This window comes from Schistocerca piceifrons, chromosome X (genome assembly GCF_021461385.2).
Source record: "Schistocerca piceifrons isolate TAMUIC-IGC-003096 chromosome X, iqSchPice1.1, whole genome shotgun sequence".
In the NCBI taxonomy this organism is placed as follows: Eukaryota; Metazoa; Arthropoda; class Insecta; order Orthoptera; family Acrididae; genus Schistocerca; species Schistocerca piceifrons.
Genome location: NC_060149.1, coordinates 236,272,868 through 236,295,569, shown reverse-complemented (window position 1 = coordinate 236,295,569; position 22,702 = coordinate 236,272,868). Strand labels below are relative to the sequence as shown.

General features: G+C 38.8%; 1 protein-coding gene across 1 annotated transcript in view; it reads left to right on the top strand.

The window, feature by feature from the left end:
• Positions 1 to 6,265, top strand: part of LOC124722284 (voltage-dependent calcium channel gamma-7 subunit-like) — a 183,629-nt gene extending 177,364 nt beyond the window's left edge. The window contains exon 7 of the mRNA XM_047247470.1: positions 6,200 to 6,265. Within this exon, the coding sequence (XP_047103426.1) occupies positions 6,200 to 6,265 (66 nt within the window). The remainder of the gene's footprint in view (positions 1 to 6,199) is intronic.
• Positions 6,266 to 22,702: the final 16,437 nt, after the last annotated feature.

The window sequence follows — 22,702 nt, the reverse complement described above, 5'->3', positions numbered from 1 at the left end:
CAGTCTCATCTTTTAAACGTTTGTATTCCATTTCGCCTGCTTCTTTTGCTGCATTTTTAAATTTTCACCTTTCGTCAATTATATTCAGTATCTCTTGTGTTATCCAAGTATTTCCATTAGTCTTTGTCTTTTTACCTATTTCATCCTCTGCTACCTTCGCTATTTATATGTCTTAAAGCTACCCAATCGTCTTCTACTGATTTCCTTTCCTCTGTTCTAATCAACCATTGTCTACAGCTCCCTCTGAAGCTCTCAACAACCTCTGGTTCTTTCAACTTATCCAGGTCCCATCTCCTTAATTTCGTATCTTTTTCCAATTTCTTCAGGTTTACTCTACAGTTCACAATCAATAAATTGTGGCCGGAGTCCACATCTGGCCCCGTAAATATCTTACAATTTAAAATCTGGTTGCTAAATCCAGCTGTTTTATAATCAGTTTGAAACTTCCGGCATCTCCAGGTTTCTTCCACGTATACAGGCTTCTTTTATTATTCTCAAACCAAGTGTCAGCGGTGATTAAATTATGTTCTGTGCAAAATTCTACCAGGCGGATTCCTCTACTTTTTTCCTTCTCTTCCTTTTTCTACTGTCGAATTCCAGTCCCCCATCACTATTAAATTTTCGTCTCCTTCAACAACTTCAATAATTTCTTTTATCTCATCATACACTTCTTCAATCTCTTCACCAGCTGCGGAGCTACTTGGCATGTACACTTGCGCTACTGTGGTAGGCGCGGGCTTCGTGTTTATCTTGGCTACGATAATGCGTTCACTATGCTGTTCATAGCACCTTACCTGCATTTCCCCGCTCCTGCATTATCCTATCTGACTTTGTATTTGTAACCCCGTATTCTTCTGGGCAGAAGTCGTGTTCCTCCTGCCACCGAACTTTACTAATCCCCACTATGTTTAGTTCCAGTCTGTCCATTTGCCTGTTTAAACTTTCTAACCTAGCTGCCCGGTTAAAGGATCTACCATTCCACGCTCAGATACGTAGAATGTCAGTTTTTCTTTCTCCTGATGACGACATCCTCCTAAGTAGTCCCCGCCCAGAGATCCGAATGTGGAACTATTTCACCTCCGGAATATTTTACCCAAGAGGTTACCATTATCATTTAAACATACAGCAGAACTACATGTCCACGGGAAAAATTACGGCTGTAGTTTCCACTTGCTTTCATTTCTTCGCAGTACCTGCACAGATCAGCCAATCATCTAGACTATTGTCCCTGCAACTACTGGAAAGGTCGCTACCCTTCTTCACAAGCCACACGTATGTCTGGCCTCTCAACAGATACTCCTCCGATGTTGCTGCACCTACGGTACGACAATTTGTATCGCTGAGGCACGCAAGCCACCCCACCGTCGGAAAGGGGGAGGGGGGGGGGGAAGGCAACCTCGACATAGTCACCCAAAATTTCTTCAGGTAAGTATCCACAATCTGGCTTTCCTGTGAAACTGTAGTGTTACAATGAGAGTGGTCAAGAGTGGACCCGAGAATCTCAGCTGGAAGGAGGGGAGGGGGGTGGTAACTCACACTGGTGAGTGGCAAAATACTTTTGAGATTTCACAACAAATAGTTCTGGGTGCACTTGCTACTATCTTTCTCCACTACTTGCTCCACCTTTCTTCAAACTGATACCGAATTAGGATAGAAATTTCAGACATTTAGCTGCAGTGGGCCACTCAGTGAACTTAATGCGACACATGAAAATTTCTGCCATCCCAGGAGTGTAACCCGGATTTCCCGCTTTATGCGAGTGGTTGCCTTAACCGCCTCAGTTATCCGAGCACGTCTCTCGTCCGATCCAGATCTCCACGTGCCACACGCTACAGTATTCCACTCGCCCGCAGCTTATCTGTATTCCCGCAAGAATTCGGATACTGGTGTGCATCTCCGCTGAAATATCGAAACATCGTCTGGCATATATATTATATGTGAATGATGTCTGTTGCTTCGGACATGCATGTTCGAAAAAACAGACACCAATCACAGAGAAAGTATACGCCAGACGGCGTTGCAATATTTTAGTGCAGCTACATGTGCAGATGCGTGTCCGAAAGAACACACACCATTCATATATAATACGTACACCAAACGGCGTTGCGGTGTTTCAGTGCACATGCACACGAGTATCTGAAGCCTTGCAGTAACACAGCTGGGCTGCGAACAAGTGGAGTAATGGATAGGGGGTGCTATTCTGTAGCGTGTGATAACGGAGAACGCGCTCGGGTAGCCGATGTGATTAAGGCGATCTCTCGTGTAAAGCGGTAAATACGGGTTGCACTCCCGATCAGACACAAATTTTCATCCGCGACCCTAGAGTTCGCTCAGTGCCCCACTGCAGCTAAATGTCTGAAATTTCTTTCGTAATTGAGATCAATTTGAAGAAAGAGCAGCATGTAGTGGAAAACGATAGTAGGAAATGCACCCAGAACTATTTGTTGTGAAATATCAAAACTACTTTGGCATTCACTAATACGGGTTGCCACCCCCCCCCCCCCCCCCCCCTCCTTCCAACTCAGATTCCTAGGTCCAGGGTACACTCTTGTCTACTCTCATTATAACTCTACATCTTCACAGGAACACCATATCACGGCTAGTTAACCGAAGAAATTTTAGGTGACTATGTCGTGATTCAATGATGTTCTCTACTGTCTGCTACTCTATTCAGCAGTGCCCATCTCCGATTTTTTATTCACGTTTCTAAACATATGGATATAGTACGGACCAAAACAATGTTATAGCTAAATGTATTCAACAGAGTATTTCAGCATATTTTAGTTATGTACGACCAAGTGCTTTCATAAATGTAACACTATTTGTTTAAAAATTTACTTGTCTGTTTGATCTACCAGTAATTATTACATCAATAACTTCGTTATATTATTGAAACTGATAAAGCCCATCAGGCAAGGCTTCTTTATGAGAGCTATTACCTTCATTCTTACTAATAATAGACTGTACATGAGCATTCCTTGTCTAAAGAATCAAACTTTCACTCTACTTAGGAGTGTACTTAGTTGCGAAACTTCCTAACAGTTTTAGCACTGTGTACCAGATTGGACATTGAACCCAGCTTTTTGTTAGCACTGCCTGTGAAAGGTGCGGGTTTGAGCCTTGAATCTGTATGTGATCTTAATATTCTTGGAAGTTTCGAATTTCTTGTGTTCTACTGAACTAGGACATCCTTGCACATAGTGCTGTAATCTCAAATGGTCCATGTTTGATTTGTATGAGTTTCATGATTGGAGAAAGTGTCTGGTCATGAGCTTACTTTCAATGAGATCAAAAATTGATAGTAGAGGCACGGTTATGGCTTTGACTAAAATGACAAGAAGTTTCTAATAAATGGGTCCACGTACTCGGGTAACAGAATTCCTTTTTTTTTTTTTTTTTTTTTTTTTGCAACTTTATTGACTTTAGCTGATGAACCTTAAACCTAATGTGGTTCTTGCACTGTAATTCTAATTAAGTATAAATCATAAACCTCACCACAGTACCCTCAAGACAATCTACTCTGAAAAATAAAAATGCTCAACATAATGTACATAAGTACTTCCTACCAGTTATCACCATTTAGTGATTACCATGAAAGTGACTCAGTCAAAGTGCTTTCATTCTTTATCTGATTCATCACGCACCTGATATTACAAAAAAATTCAGGCAGTTTCGTAACCAACCATTCAAAAGCACAGTTTATTAAAATTTAAACATCGTAGTTCCGAGTTGTACGTGACAGTTATGGCACATATATTTTTTGTCACATACCATAATGGAAATCTCTTTACAGTTTAGACAGTGGCATGTGAAAGGATAACCGTTTGCCACATGGAAGAGATGATGAGCATAATAAAGGTGTTGCTAACTGTAGACCAGTTACAGAATTCACCATAGCCTAATACTTTGTACTTAAAGGAATGATTTTATAGAATGTTTGAAGCTGAAAGGTTGAATTCTGTGATCTCTACTGCATATGCATAATAAAATGATACCTCTAAGTCAATAAAGGGAATAATTGAGAAGTATAATGAAGTTAAGTCATCTGTTAAACATGAAAAGTTCATAATCTATTCTTGAATGACTTACAAAATATCATTCCAAGCTCATATTCACTGATTTCATACTGGAATGATACCTTTCTTGATCTTTTACTTGCTCTGTCAATCAAATTCTTTACCATTACTACAATGGTTTCCCTAGTATCCATTGTTTTAGATCATGTATAACACTGAAATTACGTTACTAACTCATGCAATCTGCAGTCAAAATATGTTTGTCATATACAAACAACATGTATCTGGCTCTCATTTTTTGATACTGTGTTCTTTACAAGTTGCCACTTAGACTCATGCTCTGGTGAAACAGTTCCTCCATTAATATTTTATTGTGTGTTTAACTAATTATGTGATACTAAATTTGGATTGTAAGAAGAAGTATGTCATTGACATTTTTAAAAGTATGCGAATGAATGTTTCCACATAAAATTCGTTAGAAGAATTGATAATATTCGACATAACTGCTATGGTGCCAAAATATGTTGCAATATTGTTACAAGAGTGGAAGAACATACGCTGATGAGCCAAAACATTATGACCACCTGCGAAATAGCTTGTTTGACAGTCTTTGGAGCGAAATACATCACAGAATCTGCGTACTAGGGATTCGACGATTTGTTGGTAGGCTTGTGGTGGTATATGGCGCTAGATATCTACACACAGGTCACGTAATTCTCGTAAATAACGGACCGCTGATTTGCGTACGCGATGATGGTGCCCGATATAGACCCAGATGGGTTCTATAGGATTTACATCAAGCGAATTTGGTGGCCGAGACATCAGCGTGAGCTCACTATAATGCTGTTTAAATTACTGTAGCATGGTTCTGACTCCTAGATACGGATAATTATACTGCTGAAAGCTGACCTCGTCGTCGGGGAAGACATCAAGCATGAAGAGATACAGGTAGTTTGCAGCTATCGGCGTGTCTTCGAGTACCACCACATGTCCCATGCAAGCCCAGGATAATGTTTCCCATAGCATAATACCGCTCCCAACAGCCTACATCCTTGGCGCGCTGCAAGCTACGAGCCACCGTTTACCTTGATGACGGCGATTGTGGAGACGACCTGCGACCCAGTGCAGCAAAACTGTGATTCACTTGAACAGCCGACACCTTTCCATTGATCGACGGTCGAATCCCGATGGTCCCGTGCCCAGTGCAATCGTAATTGACGATATTGTTTGGTCAAAATGTGAACATGTAGAGGTGGACCATTGCGGAGCTCCATGATCAACAGTGTACGATAAACTGTGTGCTCCGAAACACTTTTGCGTGCACCAGCATTGTGCTCTTTCGGCAGAGATGCCACAGATCGCCATTTATCCTACATTCTGCGAAGAGTCGTGAAAGTCCAACCAATTAGCGCCTACTGGTAGTTTCACTGTCCTTCTACCTCATTCCGTAGATGCTCATGGCAGTAGCATGTGAACATTCGATCAACTTCACTGTTTCCGAGATACTAGTTCACAGGATCAGCGTAATAATAATCTTCCTTTGTCAAAGTCGCTTATACAGTGGATTTCCACATTTGCAACCCATATCTTCGCTAGGGTGATCTAAGTCCGTGTCTGCTCCAATTCTGTTGCCAAGTCACGTGCCTGTAGCACCACCGCGGTGAGCAGCGGTCATTATGTTTTGGCTGATCAGTGTATTTGACAAGAATGAATACCAATAATTTGCTGCATACTATCTGTTATTTCATAGCCTTCACTTTCAATTAGGTACAGTTTGCAGTCAGTTTCCAGTTTCTTCAATACATATACACCATTCAGATTTGAAAACTATGACCCCATATGAGTTCTACTTTCCTGACATTCATAAATCATTTAGCACCTGGCCTGATCTTCTGTTTCTCGCATTTTATATCCAGTAACATTGGACCAGTACTGATTTGTAGTAAAGAATTCTGAGTCTATGTGAAAAGCACTTCATCACACTGCATTACAGAAATAACTATAGGATTGTCTCCTTGCTTTCTTATATTACATACAGTACTTTTGTGACCAACCTACTTCATCACATAGAAGCAATTATTTCTTATCATTATAACGTACTTGACAAAATTTCTTCATAAATGCTACTTTAAATATAATCATCAGGTGAAAGTATTTTTTATTTCAAAATTTGTTTCTTTCAGTGTTACCCTTTTGAGAATACTATATCAGCTGCTGGAGAAGAGATCTGGAAAAAATTATTGTTTTAGATAATGAAATGGCTTATTCATTAATGTGTAGCCAATGACTTCAGACAATATAACAACATTCATTTAAATGAATAGAGCTGACAACAAGGTATACTGGCCTCAGCCTTTACTACACTTTATTGGATATGAATATTTATTTATTTTTTACAGAAATTATAATTTGAAAAATTCACAGTTGCGTGAATAACTATATCACACCAAGATTAGTACTTGTTATTATATCCAGCACCGTAAGTTTATTATCATGCTTGAATGTCAAATGCTATTATAACAATATTGTTTAGCATCGGCAAATATAAGATTTTCCAAATCACTGGACATGAAAGTTGAAACTCTGATAATGACTCCATTGGATCACAAAACGATTTTCATATGGCATTTGAATAGCGTCAGTCATCCTACAATGACTCTCTGATACTTAACCATACATGAGACACCTATCAAATATATATTAGAATTTTCTAAATACTTCACTATTTCTATAAAAATGTTTGTGAATGATGTGTATGTATTCAAATGTAGTAGTTGAATTTACTTTTATCTGTAATCTAGTCGCATTATTCAATAAGTAGACAATGTTGTACTGTGGTTTTCTATCATCTTTGCAAGTATAATCATGAAAGACTTCTTGAAACATTACTATAAAAACAAATGTCTCTAAGCTGTATATAAAAACAGCAAGTAATGGACACTTCACATTCAAAACTGTTTTATGCAGTAAATGTGGCTTAAAGATTAAGACTATTTGTGTAAGTATTTTACAGTAACTGCTCTGGACATTTATAAACCAGAAAACTCCAGTGATGTATAAAATGAAAATGATTGGATGTTTGCAATGTTTTGAAGCTTGTTGGCAAGCTGTCAGCATACAGTAGTGTTTCATAGCATGACTGAGAACTCCCCCAACGCTAGTGCTTTAAGATATTTTTAAGCTTACTATTTTCTTCCATTTGTACACACAAAATGGCTCAAGTTGACTGAAATAAAGAGGAAAAAACTAATTTGCAACTGTTATTTGATTCTAAATAAAAGTGAAGTAAACTGCAAGTACAAGGTAAGCTCTGCACGAATTCACACTGAAAATGACATACTGTAGTAAACTAAAAGCATATGCCAGATCCACATAATATCTACTTGATTATTCTGTAATTCACAATTAAATTCCAGGCAGAGGGTTCACTGAACCAGCTTTGAGGTATTTCTCTACCGTTCCACACTTGAACGGAGAGCAGGAGAAAACGAGCTTTCTATGCGAGCTCTGATTTATCTTTTTTTATCATGATAATCATTTCTCCCTACATGGGTGAGCGCAACTTTCGCAATCGGAGGAGAAAGTTGTTGACTGAAATTTCACAATAAGATTCTGTCGCAACGAAAAACGCCGTTATTTTAATGATTGCCACCCCAGGTCACGTATCATGTCCTTGGCACCCTTTCCCCTATTTCGTGATAATACGAAACGAACTGCCCTTCTTTGAACTATTTCCATGTTCTCCACCAGCCTCATCTGATGCGGGTCCCACACCGCGCAGTGATAATGCTCCAGCAGAGGGCGCACAAGCGTAGTGTAAACAGTCTTCTTAGTAGATATGTTGCATTTTCAAAGTGTTCTGTCAGTAACTCGCAGTCTTCGGTCTGCTTACCTACAACATTATCTAGGTGATCATTCCAGCTAAAGCTATTTGCAATCGTAATCCTTAAGTACTTAGTTGAGTTTAGAATCTTTGGATCTGTGTAATTTATCATGTAACCGAAATCTAGCAGGTGTCTTTCAGTACTCATGTGGATAACTTCACAGTTTTCATTATTTAGAGTCAATTGCCACTTTTCGCCCATACCGATATCTTGTCTAAATCATTTTGCGATTGGTTTTATTGATCTAACAATTTTAAAATATGGCAAACGACAGCATCATCAGCAAACAATCCAAGTAGGCAGCTCAGATTGTCTCGTATGTCATGTATGTAGATCACGAGCAGCAGAGGGCGTATAGCACTTCCCTGACGAACCCCAGACATTACTTGTTTTACTCGATGACTTTCCATCAGTTACTACGATCAGTGACTTTTCTGACAGATAGAGAGATAACCCCTCATTTAAGTTTCAACACACGGTGTTCAATCCTTCAAATAACCTAAATATGTCTCATACCTCTGAAGATGCTTTTAGTAATTTATACCTCTTCTGCCGCTGCCGTAAAGAGAAATATTAGTCAGTGCTGAAGAGCTAAATGTAATATCAAGTATTGGATAGTTAGAATCTATTATAAATAGCCATAACATGAGATGACTGAAAATTTAAGAAGTAATAGTGCTGATATAGTGAACTGTTTACCACACTTCCTCCACGAGTCTCAGTAATGGCCTGGACGTCACGCCAATATTTCATTTTCCCACATATAATCTTTGTGCCCATACAAGAAAAGCTCTTATGCTAGAATAGCTATCTAACAGTTGACATCTTACACCTGACCATTTTTCACTCAAATCCCTTTCATAACTCAACAATAATCCAATCCATCAATTCCTTTTGGGTGCATCACTCTTGTTGTATATCCATTATGACTCATGTATTTTCAGAAATTTGTTGATTTCACACAAACAATGCTAGTTCCCTTTTGATTTAATATATTGCTCTGCTTTTTAGTAGGGTGTAGTATCTTGAAAACGTATGATAGTGGGATAGGACTGTTCATTGCTATGAATCAATGTGAATGATGAAACGTGACAGTATTGTGAATCTCTGGGTAGAAAGTGAAAGTGGGTCCTGGCTCCATAACTATTCCGTTACGCCTTAAAACCAAATTTGAAGTCATACCTATTGCTGAGAATACGTTTGAGCGTTGGGACTGAGGGCGATTACCTTGGAAGCTCCGGACAACAAAGAGATATGGTTGCTAGTCACTGAGACCTTCAGCATTAGGTTTGTGATGGAATTCCTCAGGGAAATAGCAGACAGACCTCGAAGAAAGGCAGTTGCCTACTTGATATATTTATTGGTTTGGGAAGGGGGGGTGTAATCTAAGATCTGGAGAAGGCTGAATGTACAGGGTGCAGCTGACTGCAAATCATGGCTCACACTGGCACGAATAATGCCCAACATCTGGAATCGGAGGCCATTCTTGATTCTTACAAGTAGCTGGCTGAATTGGTAAAATCAGATAACTTTGCATTTTGCATTTGAATTGTAAGCTGAGTTAGCACTGTGCAGCATTCTTTCTAAAACTGATCATGGTCGTCTGGTTTGTAGCTGAGTTCAGGGCTTAAATAAGAGGTCAGATGATTCTTTAATGCGTTAGAGGAGGATTTCTCAACATCCACTATAAAATGGAAACCTATAGAACCTCCCCTCCCCCAACAGCTTATATTCACTCTAAAGACAGGAAGTGGTTACAATGGTAGCCAAATATGTATGGTGTACACACATGGATTCTTGTGAAAGAGTAACCACTCCTCGGCCACAATAAAAAATTAGTTACTGGTTTTGAATAGGAGAGCATTTAACCCCGTTTACTACTGAATTATTTCAGATGAGAGAATCGGATAATTGCTGGAGGGTCCATGGGGAGGTCTCAAGAAAGTCTTGCTTATAAACTCTGATATTCGTAATGCCAGTACTAGCAATAGAAAGCTGGGTTAAACTGGAAGTAAACAGCACTGACATTTTTTTTCTGACTGGAATGTAAATTACAAAATGGGTTTGATCCAGGTGGTGGAGGGATGTTTATAGCTGTAAATAATATGTCAATATCTAGTGTGATAATCTTGAATTGAATTGAATTGGATTTTATTTGATAGGATTACATAGCGTACAGTGAGTGTACATGTAATACATGACACGTCAAAAATAAAAGACATTTATTATCACATACTTCCTAATCATTATTCTTACATTCTAACACCACTGATTATAAGTAACAACTGCCGAGAATTCTTCCGGGTTGTATGACCATGGTCCATGGAACTCTTCTATCCCTGATGTTTCGTCCAAAGCTACATTGGACATTTTATTCTTAATATGCTCCTGATTGCTTTTTCTTTGTAATGTGAACACCTTTTTATTTCTTGAATGTTTCATTTTCCCAACACTATCACTCCATACTACAGGTATGGTTCGAAGTGTCCTTGGTATACTGCACAGAAGCTGTTTGTATACTGTGATAGCTGCCTCATTATGAATATGACGGAGATGAGTTTATTACAGCCAGAATTAATATGTTGTTTCCATTTCAGTTCGTTATCCACAGTAATACCTAAGAGTCTAGCGTATTATGCTTCTTCCAGTCTCATTTCATCCACCTCTAACCCATGTGCACAGCCTTCTCTTTATTTCTAAACACTGCATACATAATCTTTTTTTAGGTTTATAACAAGTCCATTTTCAAGGAGCCACTGAGCTGTGGTGTTTGCAGACAAGTGTGCTCTTCTCTCAAGCTGTACCACATTTTGATCACTGTTCAGTATTGTCATGTTATCTGCATACAATATTTTCTTCTCTCTCTCTTCAACACCTATGTCATTAACAAGCAGATTAAACAGCAATGGCCCGATTGGGGATCCTTGCGGCACCCCATATTTGATGGCTTTGGTTTCTGACTGATATGCATTCCCTATTGGTACATATTGTTTCCTGTTGCAAGAGTATAATTCTACCCACACGCCTGCTTGCCTTCGGATACCATAGTTTTCCAACTTTCTTATCAGTATTTCAGGAGAAATCCAGAAACATTGCAGATACAACTTGATTTTCGTCTAAGGACTCTATAATATATTCTGTCAGTCTAGCAATCGCTGATTCTGTAGATTTACTCTTTCTGAAACCATTCTGTGAAGATATAACAATGTTGTATTTGTCCAGATAATCAACTTATCTGTTATACATAAGTATATCCAGGATTTATGAGGAACCTGGTATCATTTAAACTGGCCTGTAGTTGTTGGGGTCATTCTTATCCCCTTTCTTGTACACTGGTACCAGTTTATCTGGAAATATTCTCTCTCTAAAAGACCTGTTTGCCATATCCAGCATTTGTGAGATTATTTCCTCACTTGCTTGTTTTATTTTATGATTAGATATTTCGTCATCACGAGCTGATTCCTCAGACTTCAGCTTTTGTGTAGTTTTCTTCAATTCATCTTCTGTGACTGGTTTCAAGAATATGGTTCTGTTTGCTTTTTTGATAACTAACCTTCTTTAGTGGACTATTCCATTCAAATTTTAAGTTCTCTATCACATTTATATAGTTATCATTTCGTATGTTAGCTATTTCTCTACCGCCTGTAACCACTATGTTGTCTATTTTCATTGACCTGATATCTCTTTCATCTTCTCAATCAAGCTTTTTCATTTCGTTCACCATTAATTCCAAGCTGCCTGTTTTTTGAGTTCATCATGGTGGCATTAACTGCTCTTGCTTTTACGTCTCTTACTATTTTTCTATACTTTTTTCGTAGCATTGTGTAATTTCAGCTTCACCCCCCCCCCCCCCCCCCCATCTCAGATCCTGCAGCTTTCTTTGCAGTTCTGTTATGTCACTGCTTATCCACTTTGTCTGATCCCGCATCTTTTTTCGTCTCTTTACTTTGGCGAATGCTACATAAAATTTAGCAAATGAATTATACTTTTCATTTGCTTTCTGCACCTGTAGGGTTTCATTCCAGGTTTCCCTGCTGAATATTGTTCTAAATATATTAATATTTTGCTCACTGATGTTCCTGATTACTTTGGTTGTTTGTTTTGGTTCTTATATTATGTCTTTATTAATGTGGAAGCAGATCAGCTGTCCATGACGATCAGATATTTCTGTTTGTACTACATATATCTCATAGCTACACCTACTGATATTGGTAATGATGTTGGCAATAACTGTCTGACTTTGAGAAGTCACTCTTGTTAGTGCGGATATTGGCGTCTTAATATTGTATTGGATTAACAATTCTTCAAAATCTTGTCTTGGTTTCAATTGTTTTCCCATATCAGTTTTGGAGTCTCCACATATAACGATGTTTTTCCTCATATTCTTTCTTAGTAAGTTACCAATTTTTTTCAGAAATATGTTAATCTTGCCACTTGGTGATCTGTACACACAAAACAATCTAAAATCATCAGTCACTACATCACAACACTTGTAATTTCAAAGTCTTTTTCTCTAGCTGTGAGTAATCCCACACCTTTACTGTTTGCAGTTTTTAGGGGCTTAACTCGTTTATTAGATATGGAAGCTCCATCACCTTCATGTTTAGATCTACAGAAGTAACTGGGTAAGATATAGACCTTTATTGTCAAGTTAACGATCTGACCTTCAGTTAGACCATGTTCACTGATACATAGTATGTCTGGTTGTATGTCACCTAGGACTACTTCTGCTTCCAGTTTCTTGTTACCAATATATTGGATTTCTGATGTAGTGCTTTTATGCAACTTTCCTTTTGCTGTCTTACGTGTTTTGGGCTGCGTTCTGAGAGCATATTCTGCAGTGCCTCCTTTTTTGTGTGGTGCTTATATATTTTTTCAGCTGCAGCAACTGATTTTTCATCCCCATCAGGCCATATTAAGTTTCCCTTGCTTCTGATTAATTTGCAGACATCTGTAAACTGTTACAGATCCTATTCTGTTTAAACGCATGCCATCCTTCCCCAGACAGTTTTCACATAGAAATTTGTTTGGGTCTATGAAAACTGCCCCAAGATGATAACACTGTTCTTTGACAGCATAATTTACTTTAGAGGTATATTTGCACTCACTGACCTTTTAATGACTCCGCTAAGTACCGCCGGAATCCCTTACAGATACTTCTTGCCGAACGAATCATATTTCGTGTTTCGTTAATTATTTCTTCTTCGCTGCTGCTTCTTAAATTTGTTCCAATGTTTATTAAGACAGCACTGTAATTAGTCTTGGTTTAAGAATCGGGTTTTGTATTCGTTTGTTTTGAATTTACCATATTTTTAATATGTTTACCAAGTTGTTGCATTCTAATTCTCGATCTGACGTCGATTTTGCAGTTGGGACAGCGATATTTTTCAGCAACGAATCGCAAATTATTAGAAACTCATTTACATCCCCTTGCATAACTGCAGCCTTTTCTTTTACTGTAGGCCTTCATCCTCCATTTATATTTATCTACAAGTTTTTGGCTTGTTGAGTTTATCGTGACATCGGAAACGCTGGTTGTGTTGTTTGTAGGGTTCGTAGGCGCACATGTATTTTCCCGGTCTTGCTTTTCCGTTTGATTTATTTCGCACACATAGGACAGATTTTTACGCATTAATCTATCATTTTCTTTCTTTATAGTCAATATATCTGTTTTTATTGTTTCAATGTCACTTTGTTGTAGATTTATAATTTCGTTTCTCGAATCCACTGCACTTAAAAAGATTGTCCGTTTCGTGACGTAAACAGCCGTGGCATGTCCAGGAAAAAATCATCACTGATGAATTTCATATTAACTTTTTCGCATTCTTCGTGTAACCAGAAGTTGCACTTTTGCGCCTAAAACACCTCTGATCACTCGCTTTTCACATTCTCTACACGAATAACTGTTTATTTTTTTCCTTTTTAACGAGAGTGAAATATCACTACACTTTCTTATCGGCGCCATCTTGCGTGTAATTAGTACAGACTGTGTATACAAAATAATTTGGCTGAAGATAAGTATTAAAGATGGATCAAATATGGTAATAGGTTACTCCTATAGACTCCCTACCTCAATGTAGAGACGAAATATTTCAGGGAAAACTTGGAAAATTTATTGAGAACAAGCATTGCCTGCTGGGGAATTAGTGACTGTTGAGATTAAATTTTTCGGAACAGCCACAAGTTGCACTCAGTACTTTTTATTGACCGGTTACACTCAGTTTAACAAGAGCATCAACAGAAACTGTGGAGTGTACAGTTCAAGGTAGATGGTTGATTAAACTGTCAAGGAGAGGCCACGACGTTGAGATCACGGATTTACTTCAAACTTTGTACACCTAGTAGGCCATTAAAACAACATAACGTGCAAGCAGTAAGTTGCACTACTACGCCAATTTCGAGAAAATCGCAGGAGACGTGTTACGCACCCATTACGTAACTGATGAATCTGTGCGATGATGCAGGCTGTAAGAAGTCATTCTGGGCAAGTGGTTTTTGTGAATAGTTAGGGGCAACGCCTAAAGAGGGATGGTTCATTTCCTTTTTTTTCTTTGTAGATTTTAAGTGGCGGAGCCAAGTAAGGACAGAACTAATTTTTGGTGATTGAAGTTAGCTAACTAAAAAGATAGGTCCACGAAAAAAAAGTGGTTAGCGATTGCGCATAGGAAGAGGGTCGTGGAAAAGGCGACGGTTAGAATCTTGGTAACATACATTTTTCAGTCAATATTTCTTCATCACTGGTCACATTAGTTAATTTATATGACATTGAAGGGGTAATATAACGAAAAAAAAACACGCACATTTTCATGAAGTTTTAGTGAATTTCATGTTATTTGTCTACTTACTATTTTTAATTCAATTTTTATGGACGAGGGACAGGCTTGCAAAACTCAAATAAAATCTCGATAAATAATTATGTGAATGACGTTTTTCAGTAATATAGTAAATCACAGTGCCAGACCACAAGAGTAACGTACAATTACTCGTCGGATGTGCTCTCGACATGAAACGTTGCAGGATGGCATTTGTCATACAGACATGGAAGACATAAATTGAAATGACATCTACTACATCGAATGAATACAGTTTCGCGTCATTTATAGGGAATGTTCATTTCCAAGGGAAAATACACCTCGGTGACATTTTGAAAAATTTCTCTCCCTGCCGACATTATAGATTAAAAATTAGTTCATCGTTGATTCCTTCACTCAGATTTTTATTACAGAGTGCAGCTGATCCTCTGACCGAACTCGCTGAACTACTGTGCCGGCTTCCACTTAACCACCATGAACTCTACCGCCTACGTCTGCGTCTACGTGACAACTCTGGTATGCACAATAAAGTGGCTCGCAGAGGGTTCAATGAACCACCTTCATGCAGTCTCTCTACCGTTCCACTCTCAAACGGCGCGTGGGGAAAACGAGCACTTAAACTTTTCTGTGCTAGCCCTGATTTCTCTTATTTTATCGTGATGGTCATTTCTCCCTATGTAGCTGGGTGCCAACAGAATGTTTTCGCAATCGGAGGAGAAAACTTGTGATTGGAATTTCGTGAGAAGATCTCGTCGCATCGAAAGACGCATTTGTTTAAATGATTGCCACACCAATTCACGTATCATGTCTGTGGCACTAGTTCCCCTATTTCGCAATAATATAAAACGAGCAGCCCTTCTTTGAACTTTTTCGATGTCCTCACCTGACGATGTCAGTCACCTATTCAGAGATACATAAGCCACATAAGAGACGGGTGAAACTTCTCTCCTGATTTTCTCGGAATTGCCACAGTAGTGCATCTTGACAACTTGCACATTATGTTGTTTCAATGGCCTACTAAAGGTTTACAGAGTTTTAAATAAATCTGATACCAGCGTCGTGGCCTTCCCTTGCGAGTGAAACTGGACAATAAAAGTACTGAGTGTGTGATTTGTGGCTGTCCTCAAAAACTTAAATTTGGAAAAGGTTGCATGTTTATTTCTTGAACGTATTACAGTATTAGTGAGAGATTTCAACTCAACAGCTACTGAATGGAAGTGATTAGGGTGGGTAGTAGGTATAGAGAGAGTCGTGTGATTTTGTTCTAAATGCTTTTTGTACAATTTACCTTGAGCAATTAGTCACTGAAATAGGCCGTGGGGATAATTTCTTAGATCTCCTGGTTACAAACAGACCAAACATGTTGAGTTAGTTCATGTAGAGGAAGGTATCAGAGATCATTGCTAACATTGGGTGTTAATAGAAATGTTAAGAAAGATATGTAAGTGTGACAAAAAACAGATTTCAGATTACGTGAGCTGCCTCATCAGACATTCATCTCTCTGAGTAAGAACATTGAGTAATGAGAAAAAACGAACAAAATTCAACAGAACTGTACGAACGCCTTAGATCGGTAGTCGTAAAACTGCGACCCGCTGGCCGCATGCAGCCTGAATTAAGTATTCGTGCGGACCGCGGTTCTCAGCCGTATTTTATAACAGTATGTACTCAGCAGCGAACAAAAAATGGTTCAAATGGCTCTAAGCACTACGGGACTTAACATCTGAGGTCATCAGTCCCCTAGACTTAGAACTACTTAAACCTAACTAACCTAAGGAAATCACACATATCCATGCCCGAGGCAGGATTCGTACCTGCGACCGTAGCAGCAGTGCGGTTCCGGACTGAAGCGCCTAGAACCACTCGTCCACAGCACAATTAAAAAAAATAAAATAAAATAAAAAACTAACGTTAAGAGCTTCTTAAGAGTGCAGTTTTCCTGCTCACTATCAAACATACTTACAGAGACAGTAATATTTTAAGACGTGCTTAGACCTAATTTTAATTGACGCTGGTGAATTCGACCGCCAGCTAAGTAAAATTGCTCCCCTTCCCCGGAGGAAGAGGAGTCACTCGCATGGTCACTGCGGTATTACGGGATGTGAGACAGAGAATGTTGTTCTATTAGTCTCGCAACTCACGGGCATGCGCGGCTCGTATCGACCAGCTACTATTGTATAAATTTTGACACGGACGTAACACGGATTAATTAATGTGCGTTACACATGCTGTCTCCCTACCGTTCCACTCCGGAACGGCGCGTGGGGAAAACGAGCACTTAAACTTTCCTGTAGCAAATAACATCAAATTATTTAAGGCTGTTGTAATACAGTTCAGTGAGTAGAAGAAAACTAGTATTTAGTTTATCAAACTTATAAGGACAGATATTTGTATTAATCCAAGTCATCCGCACACATGGTGAAATCAACACCACTTCACCACGTAACGATAGTGTCACAACTGTTCGACTGCTCAGACTGGCAGCAATGTAAAACAGATCACAATCGACAAGAAATGTTCAGAATAGTACCGACATGTAGCGATCAGTCAGTAACAAAAGTGACCAATAATTATAAAAGTGCAATTTTCGCTCTTCAAATTACAGAGACTTGTGAGGACGACGTTTTATTTCAAGTTTTCTCGATACATTTATCATCGCGTAAATGGATTAGCACGGACATAAGTTTACCGAACGCGTTGTAGATGTTAATTGCAACTGCAGTGCACTTAATATTATATTGCACTTGACAGTTAAGAGGACATGTTGCCGATATCTGATTGGGCCAATCCCATCTTGCAGTGTAGCATACTTGCGCTGCATAGTTGCCATCCGACCGGCATGCACTCTATTAAAACTATCGGTGCACCGCTGCAGGTGCTAATGCAGTGCGTCCCTTTCGTTGGCTAGCAGGTAATTTTTTCTGTTTTTATCCCCAACAGTCTATCCCACTATAATGAGACTCCTGTCTCGCATGATAGTCAAAGATTCTGCATTTAGAAGACGTAATATAGATTGTACGCATTTGAATAGGTGCAAATATGGACGAGAAAGCCTAAAAAATTCATCGCAAGACACATTAATTAAATAACTTTAATTCTTAAATTCACCGTTAAAAAATAGTACTTAAAACTAAACTAAACTTCTCCCGCACCGGCTATGAAGTCCCAAAGGTACCGACTGGCCGCCGTGTCATCCTCAGCCCACAGGCGTCACTGGATGCGGATATGGAGGGGCATGTGGTGAGCACACCGCTCTCCCGGCCGTATGTCTATTTCCAAAAATATATATACTGCAGGAAATATAGTAGGAGTGAGAAAAGTTGACTGGGCACCTCAGAGACGAAACTGGGTGCAGGGGCAGATGGATTTGTCATTGCAGGGTAAAGGGTTTCATAGGGGGAAGGTTTTCTTGTTTGTCTTCCAGTGCTGACAACTCAAGGGCGCGTGTGCCTCGAACTGATCAGCTGCTATGGTATGAATTCCGAACGGAATTAATATGGATCCGTGAGGGTGCATTAGAGACGGTCATCATCAAACACGGTACATATTTGTAGCAAAGAGTATGAAATTAAATTAAGGCTGCTGTAGTACAAAGCAGCGGGTAGAAGACGAATGTCACTCAGCAACATCTAGTAAATATTTGTGATCGTGCATCCTATTGTATAATGCATTTAAATATAAGTGTAGTTGCTATTATTAATCAATCATCCGCTAACACAGACAACTCATCAACACATCGTCAGGTACTTAACAATGTCACAGCTTTAGGGTCGCTGAGTGGTGCAGCAATCTGAAGCAGAGAACAGCCGACACTAAGTGCTCAGTACTTGGGGGGGGGGGGGGGGCAGCAGCAGCTAAGTTAGTCTATTGGGGCCTCATAACAATTACATACCTACTAATTTATGTGGGTTACTAATTAATAATAACATCCTTAAATTTGCAGTTCGAGACACCACTCTGCAATGTTAGTAATGGCTCTTGAGAAAATAAGTTTGAGGACTACTGTTACACACATAATAGAGAACCGGCACATGTTTGTACTGATGTAAGACAACGGTGAATGCGCCAATACGATCCAAGATGCATAGGTCAAGCAGAACCTGTACTTCGGCCTCCAACATCCCCTGACCTCAGTAGGCAAAAATTAGTAACCTTATAAGAGGCCATACAAGGAGTCACGCCCTCCCAGCATCTTCTACAACTGTAAAAAGACTTATTTGATCCTTTCTTACGGTCTTAATCTGCCAATAAGTTTAATCAGCACACACTCCACTGCAGAGTAAAAATTCGGTAACAATCAATATATCTGTGTGTGTGTGTGTGTGTGTGTGTGTGTGTGTGTGTGCGCGTGCGCGCGCACGGGTTCAGTCTGAAGATGGCTAGACGATCACAGCCGAAACACCACAGGAGGCGAAGTGGTTTGGCTGCATTCCCAGAACCTCATGGATCAATACTAAAACTGTGTTCAAATTACATTTTAAGGAAAAGGTATCCAAAGAAGATCAAAACACATGTATCACCTTCCATGAGTATCATCACATGCTCAGTGACTGTTTCAGCCGAGCATGGAAAGATTGCGTTACATGTAGAGAAACACATCAGTAATTCATGCAAGTACGTCTGGTCTGTTAGCAACAAGACTGATATTCTGGCAACCAGTCTAAGAATGAATAAGGAAATACGATTGCGGTTAGGCTACATATTATTGCAGCTGAATCCAGCTCTCCCCACAGTTTGAAAAATGTGAACCTTTACCGCCAAAAGTTAGTGATAAATATTCTTTGTTGATCAACTAGTTTTGGTCCAAGGAATATCATCAGGTTTGTAAAACAATTGCATCATATTGGGTGTTATAAAATGAACTGTGTTAAATAATAAAATCCACAAATTCGTTACTGTTGTCACATAGTAATATAAACTACATCATCAGTCATAAAAAATGTGCCAAACAGTGCTCTGATTCATAATATGTAACCAGTCAGCATTAATGCTACAGAGGCATTCTGCATAGTGCAGTACTGATGAATTCATGGATTTTATTATTTGATGCAACTGATCGTTGGGACGAACAAACGTCATTGAGTTTCATATAGCTTCCAATACGAAGTCATAGCAGCAAATATGTTATTGAATGGGAGCCTGTTGGAGGTAAAAGAAAGTAACTTAATCATTCCGTATGAACCAGTATGAAGAGAATACAACAAATAGCTGCAAATACAGTAAATACACTCGATTTTGATGTTCCATGAAAATGTCCGTGTATTATCTCTTTGGCAACTCTTTGCACTTTTGAACACCAGTACACTCATTTAGTGAAGGACAGACTCATGTTGAACCCTTTACTTTGAAAGTAGCATAAAGGTCCATTTTTTAGTCTATAATAGCACTGCTGCTAACATGATTCTCGTGAACAGCAAATGAGATTGAACAGCAAGTCGTTCAGCCTTAATCACCTTCAAATTATGCTGCCAGCAAAACAATTACGTATAACGTATTTACCTATCAGCTAGGCACAAAGGACAGCTGTGAATATAATTATTTTCTGTGACCCTTCAAAGAGAGATCTCTCTGACCAAATGAGATATCGCACAATTTGTATTTACTTTAGTATGAGGTCAGTGTATTAAAATAGTAGCCTCAGGTGTTTGAATACAACCACCATCACACTATGAGAAATATGAAAAGAAACGTTTTAATAATGAGACCAGTATATATGTGTCCCATGGTGCCTCCTCACAGTATCAGTATTGGCCCTTGAACAAAGAAGTTTGATGACCACAGACAGCTTATGCCAAGCAAAGTTGTGAGACCCGCCTTAGTTCAACAGTCATGTTGCTCCAAAAATAAAGGGAACTTCAGCAGAGAATAATCAAAACCAAAGTCTGGTTGACAAATAAAAACTGAACAAAGCCAAAATAGGTACACGGGGAGCTATCCATGAAGCTTTAAATTAATTAAAAAGTAAAATTCTATCTACCGGTTAGACAAAAAATCCTATGAAGTTTTGGACTTACAATGAGTCAGTAATTAACTAAATGAAACAATCATATGGCATTGATGGCTGGGAGTCTCCACCCAGTCAAGTTCAGCCACTGAGTTGCAAGCCTTTTTAGTTGATGCCACATTGAGCAACTTGTGTGTATTGATAATGATAAAAAGAATGATGAGGACAACACAACATCGATTCCCTGAGCAGAGAAAATCTCTGACCCAGCAGGGAATTGTACTTGGACCCACTGCATGGCAATCAGACGTGCTGACCAGTCAGCTAAGGGGGCAGAGAGTAAGTTAATAAAAGCAATCTACCAGTCACTTCATGATGATGATGGTACCAAAATGCAGGATGACCAAGAAAAGACTGAAATACTAAACTGCATTTTGTAAAAATGACTGCAGATTTTATTTCAGTTCCTCCTTCCAATCATTGGATGAATATCAAAAGTTCATATCAAAAAAACTGACCATGGGATACATGTAAACACAACACGGGAAAGACAGCTGGGACTGATGGGATACCAACATGATTGTACATACGTTGAATATTCCCATAACGAGCAGGTAAACTTCCTTAACTGCATCTTCTTTTATGTAATCTCTCCACAACCTCCTCCTTTCTATGTGAAAGCTATAGAAGTGTGTTAGTGTCATAGAAGTTATAGCAGAAATTTGAACAAAAATTATAAAATTATGTTGAATAAAAATGTAAATATACTTATGTAGCTTTCCTTGCTTTCTGTTTTGACAAATTTTGTACTGTCTCATCACAATCAATAATCAGAAGCTAACTTGATCTTTAAAAAAAGTGTGAAGTGCTGGGATCTCTGTCAAGAGATTTCTAACATTATAAACAATTTATGTTATATGTGACACATAACGCTTCACTCACATATCAAGAACTAAGCAATGGCCTTTTCAGTTTTGTTGTGAGAAAGTCATTTCTACATTCAAAATTAATCTATTACTACATTTCCTGATAAGGCTATATGTTTCTAAGTAAAAAAAGTTGATCTAGCTGAAGCCTTCTGGTATTAGGAGCAAGAAGAACAGCGTTACAAAAAACAGTGGCTGATAATGGCCTTATTAAAATCCAATCATTTCTATGGTGACAAGACAAATTCCACTCAATATCACAGATTTCTGAAAAGTCACTGTTACTGTCATTATTTAGTAAAATATTCATATCTTCCTCTTGATTTTCCAAAAGAGCTTCATGGTGTCACTCTTCTTCTACAATGTACTGCACATAATTGACAGCTTTCTTCCTATCTTCAGATGTGACTTTCCTAATAGCTACATTTGTGAGTGCATTCACTGCAGATGGGGTGAAATGTTCAAGCATAACCTTTAATTTTAGACCATACTAATTATGCTATGTTGAAATGGCAAAGACAAAGTAGCAGCCTGATGAATGTATGCCCCAATGTTTTTGCCTGTTCTTTGATTTTGTATTTGGTGAACCATCATTTAGGGAGAGATATTTAACGACCTCCAATGTTGCAATGCTGGAGCTGATCATCTCCTTCTTTTGCTTTGTCATGATAGATGTCAGTAACAACAGATTGATAAGGAGCATGATCAAAAACATTGTTGATGGTTTGCCAAGATTTAGTATTAGTGAGTTTTTGAATAACTGCCGGCCGGGGTGGCCATGCGGTTCAAGGCGCTACAGTCTGGAACCGAGCGACCACTACGGTTGCAGGTTCGAATTCTGCCTCAGGCATGGACGTGTGTGATGTCCTTAGGTTAGTTAGGTTTAGTTAGTTCTAAGTTCTAGGCCATTGATGACCTCAGAAGTTAAGTCGCATAGTGCTCAGAGCCAATTTTTTTTAATAACTTAGTAAACACACCATGATTCATTTCTCAAGATAATTCCTTGTATTCTTTAATTTAAAGAACAGGAGATAGTTTGGGGAAAACCTTGTGATGTGCTTGCATGTAAAATAATAAGTCTGCCTCTCTTGCCGCATTTGTTTTTGTCACCTGAAGAGCA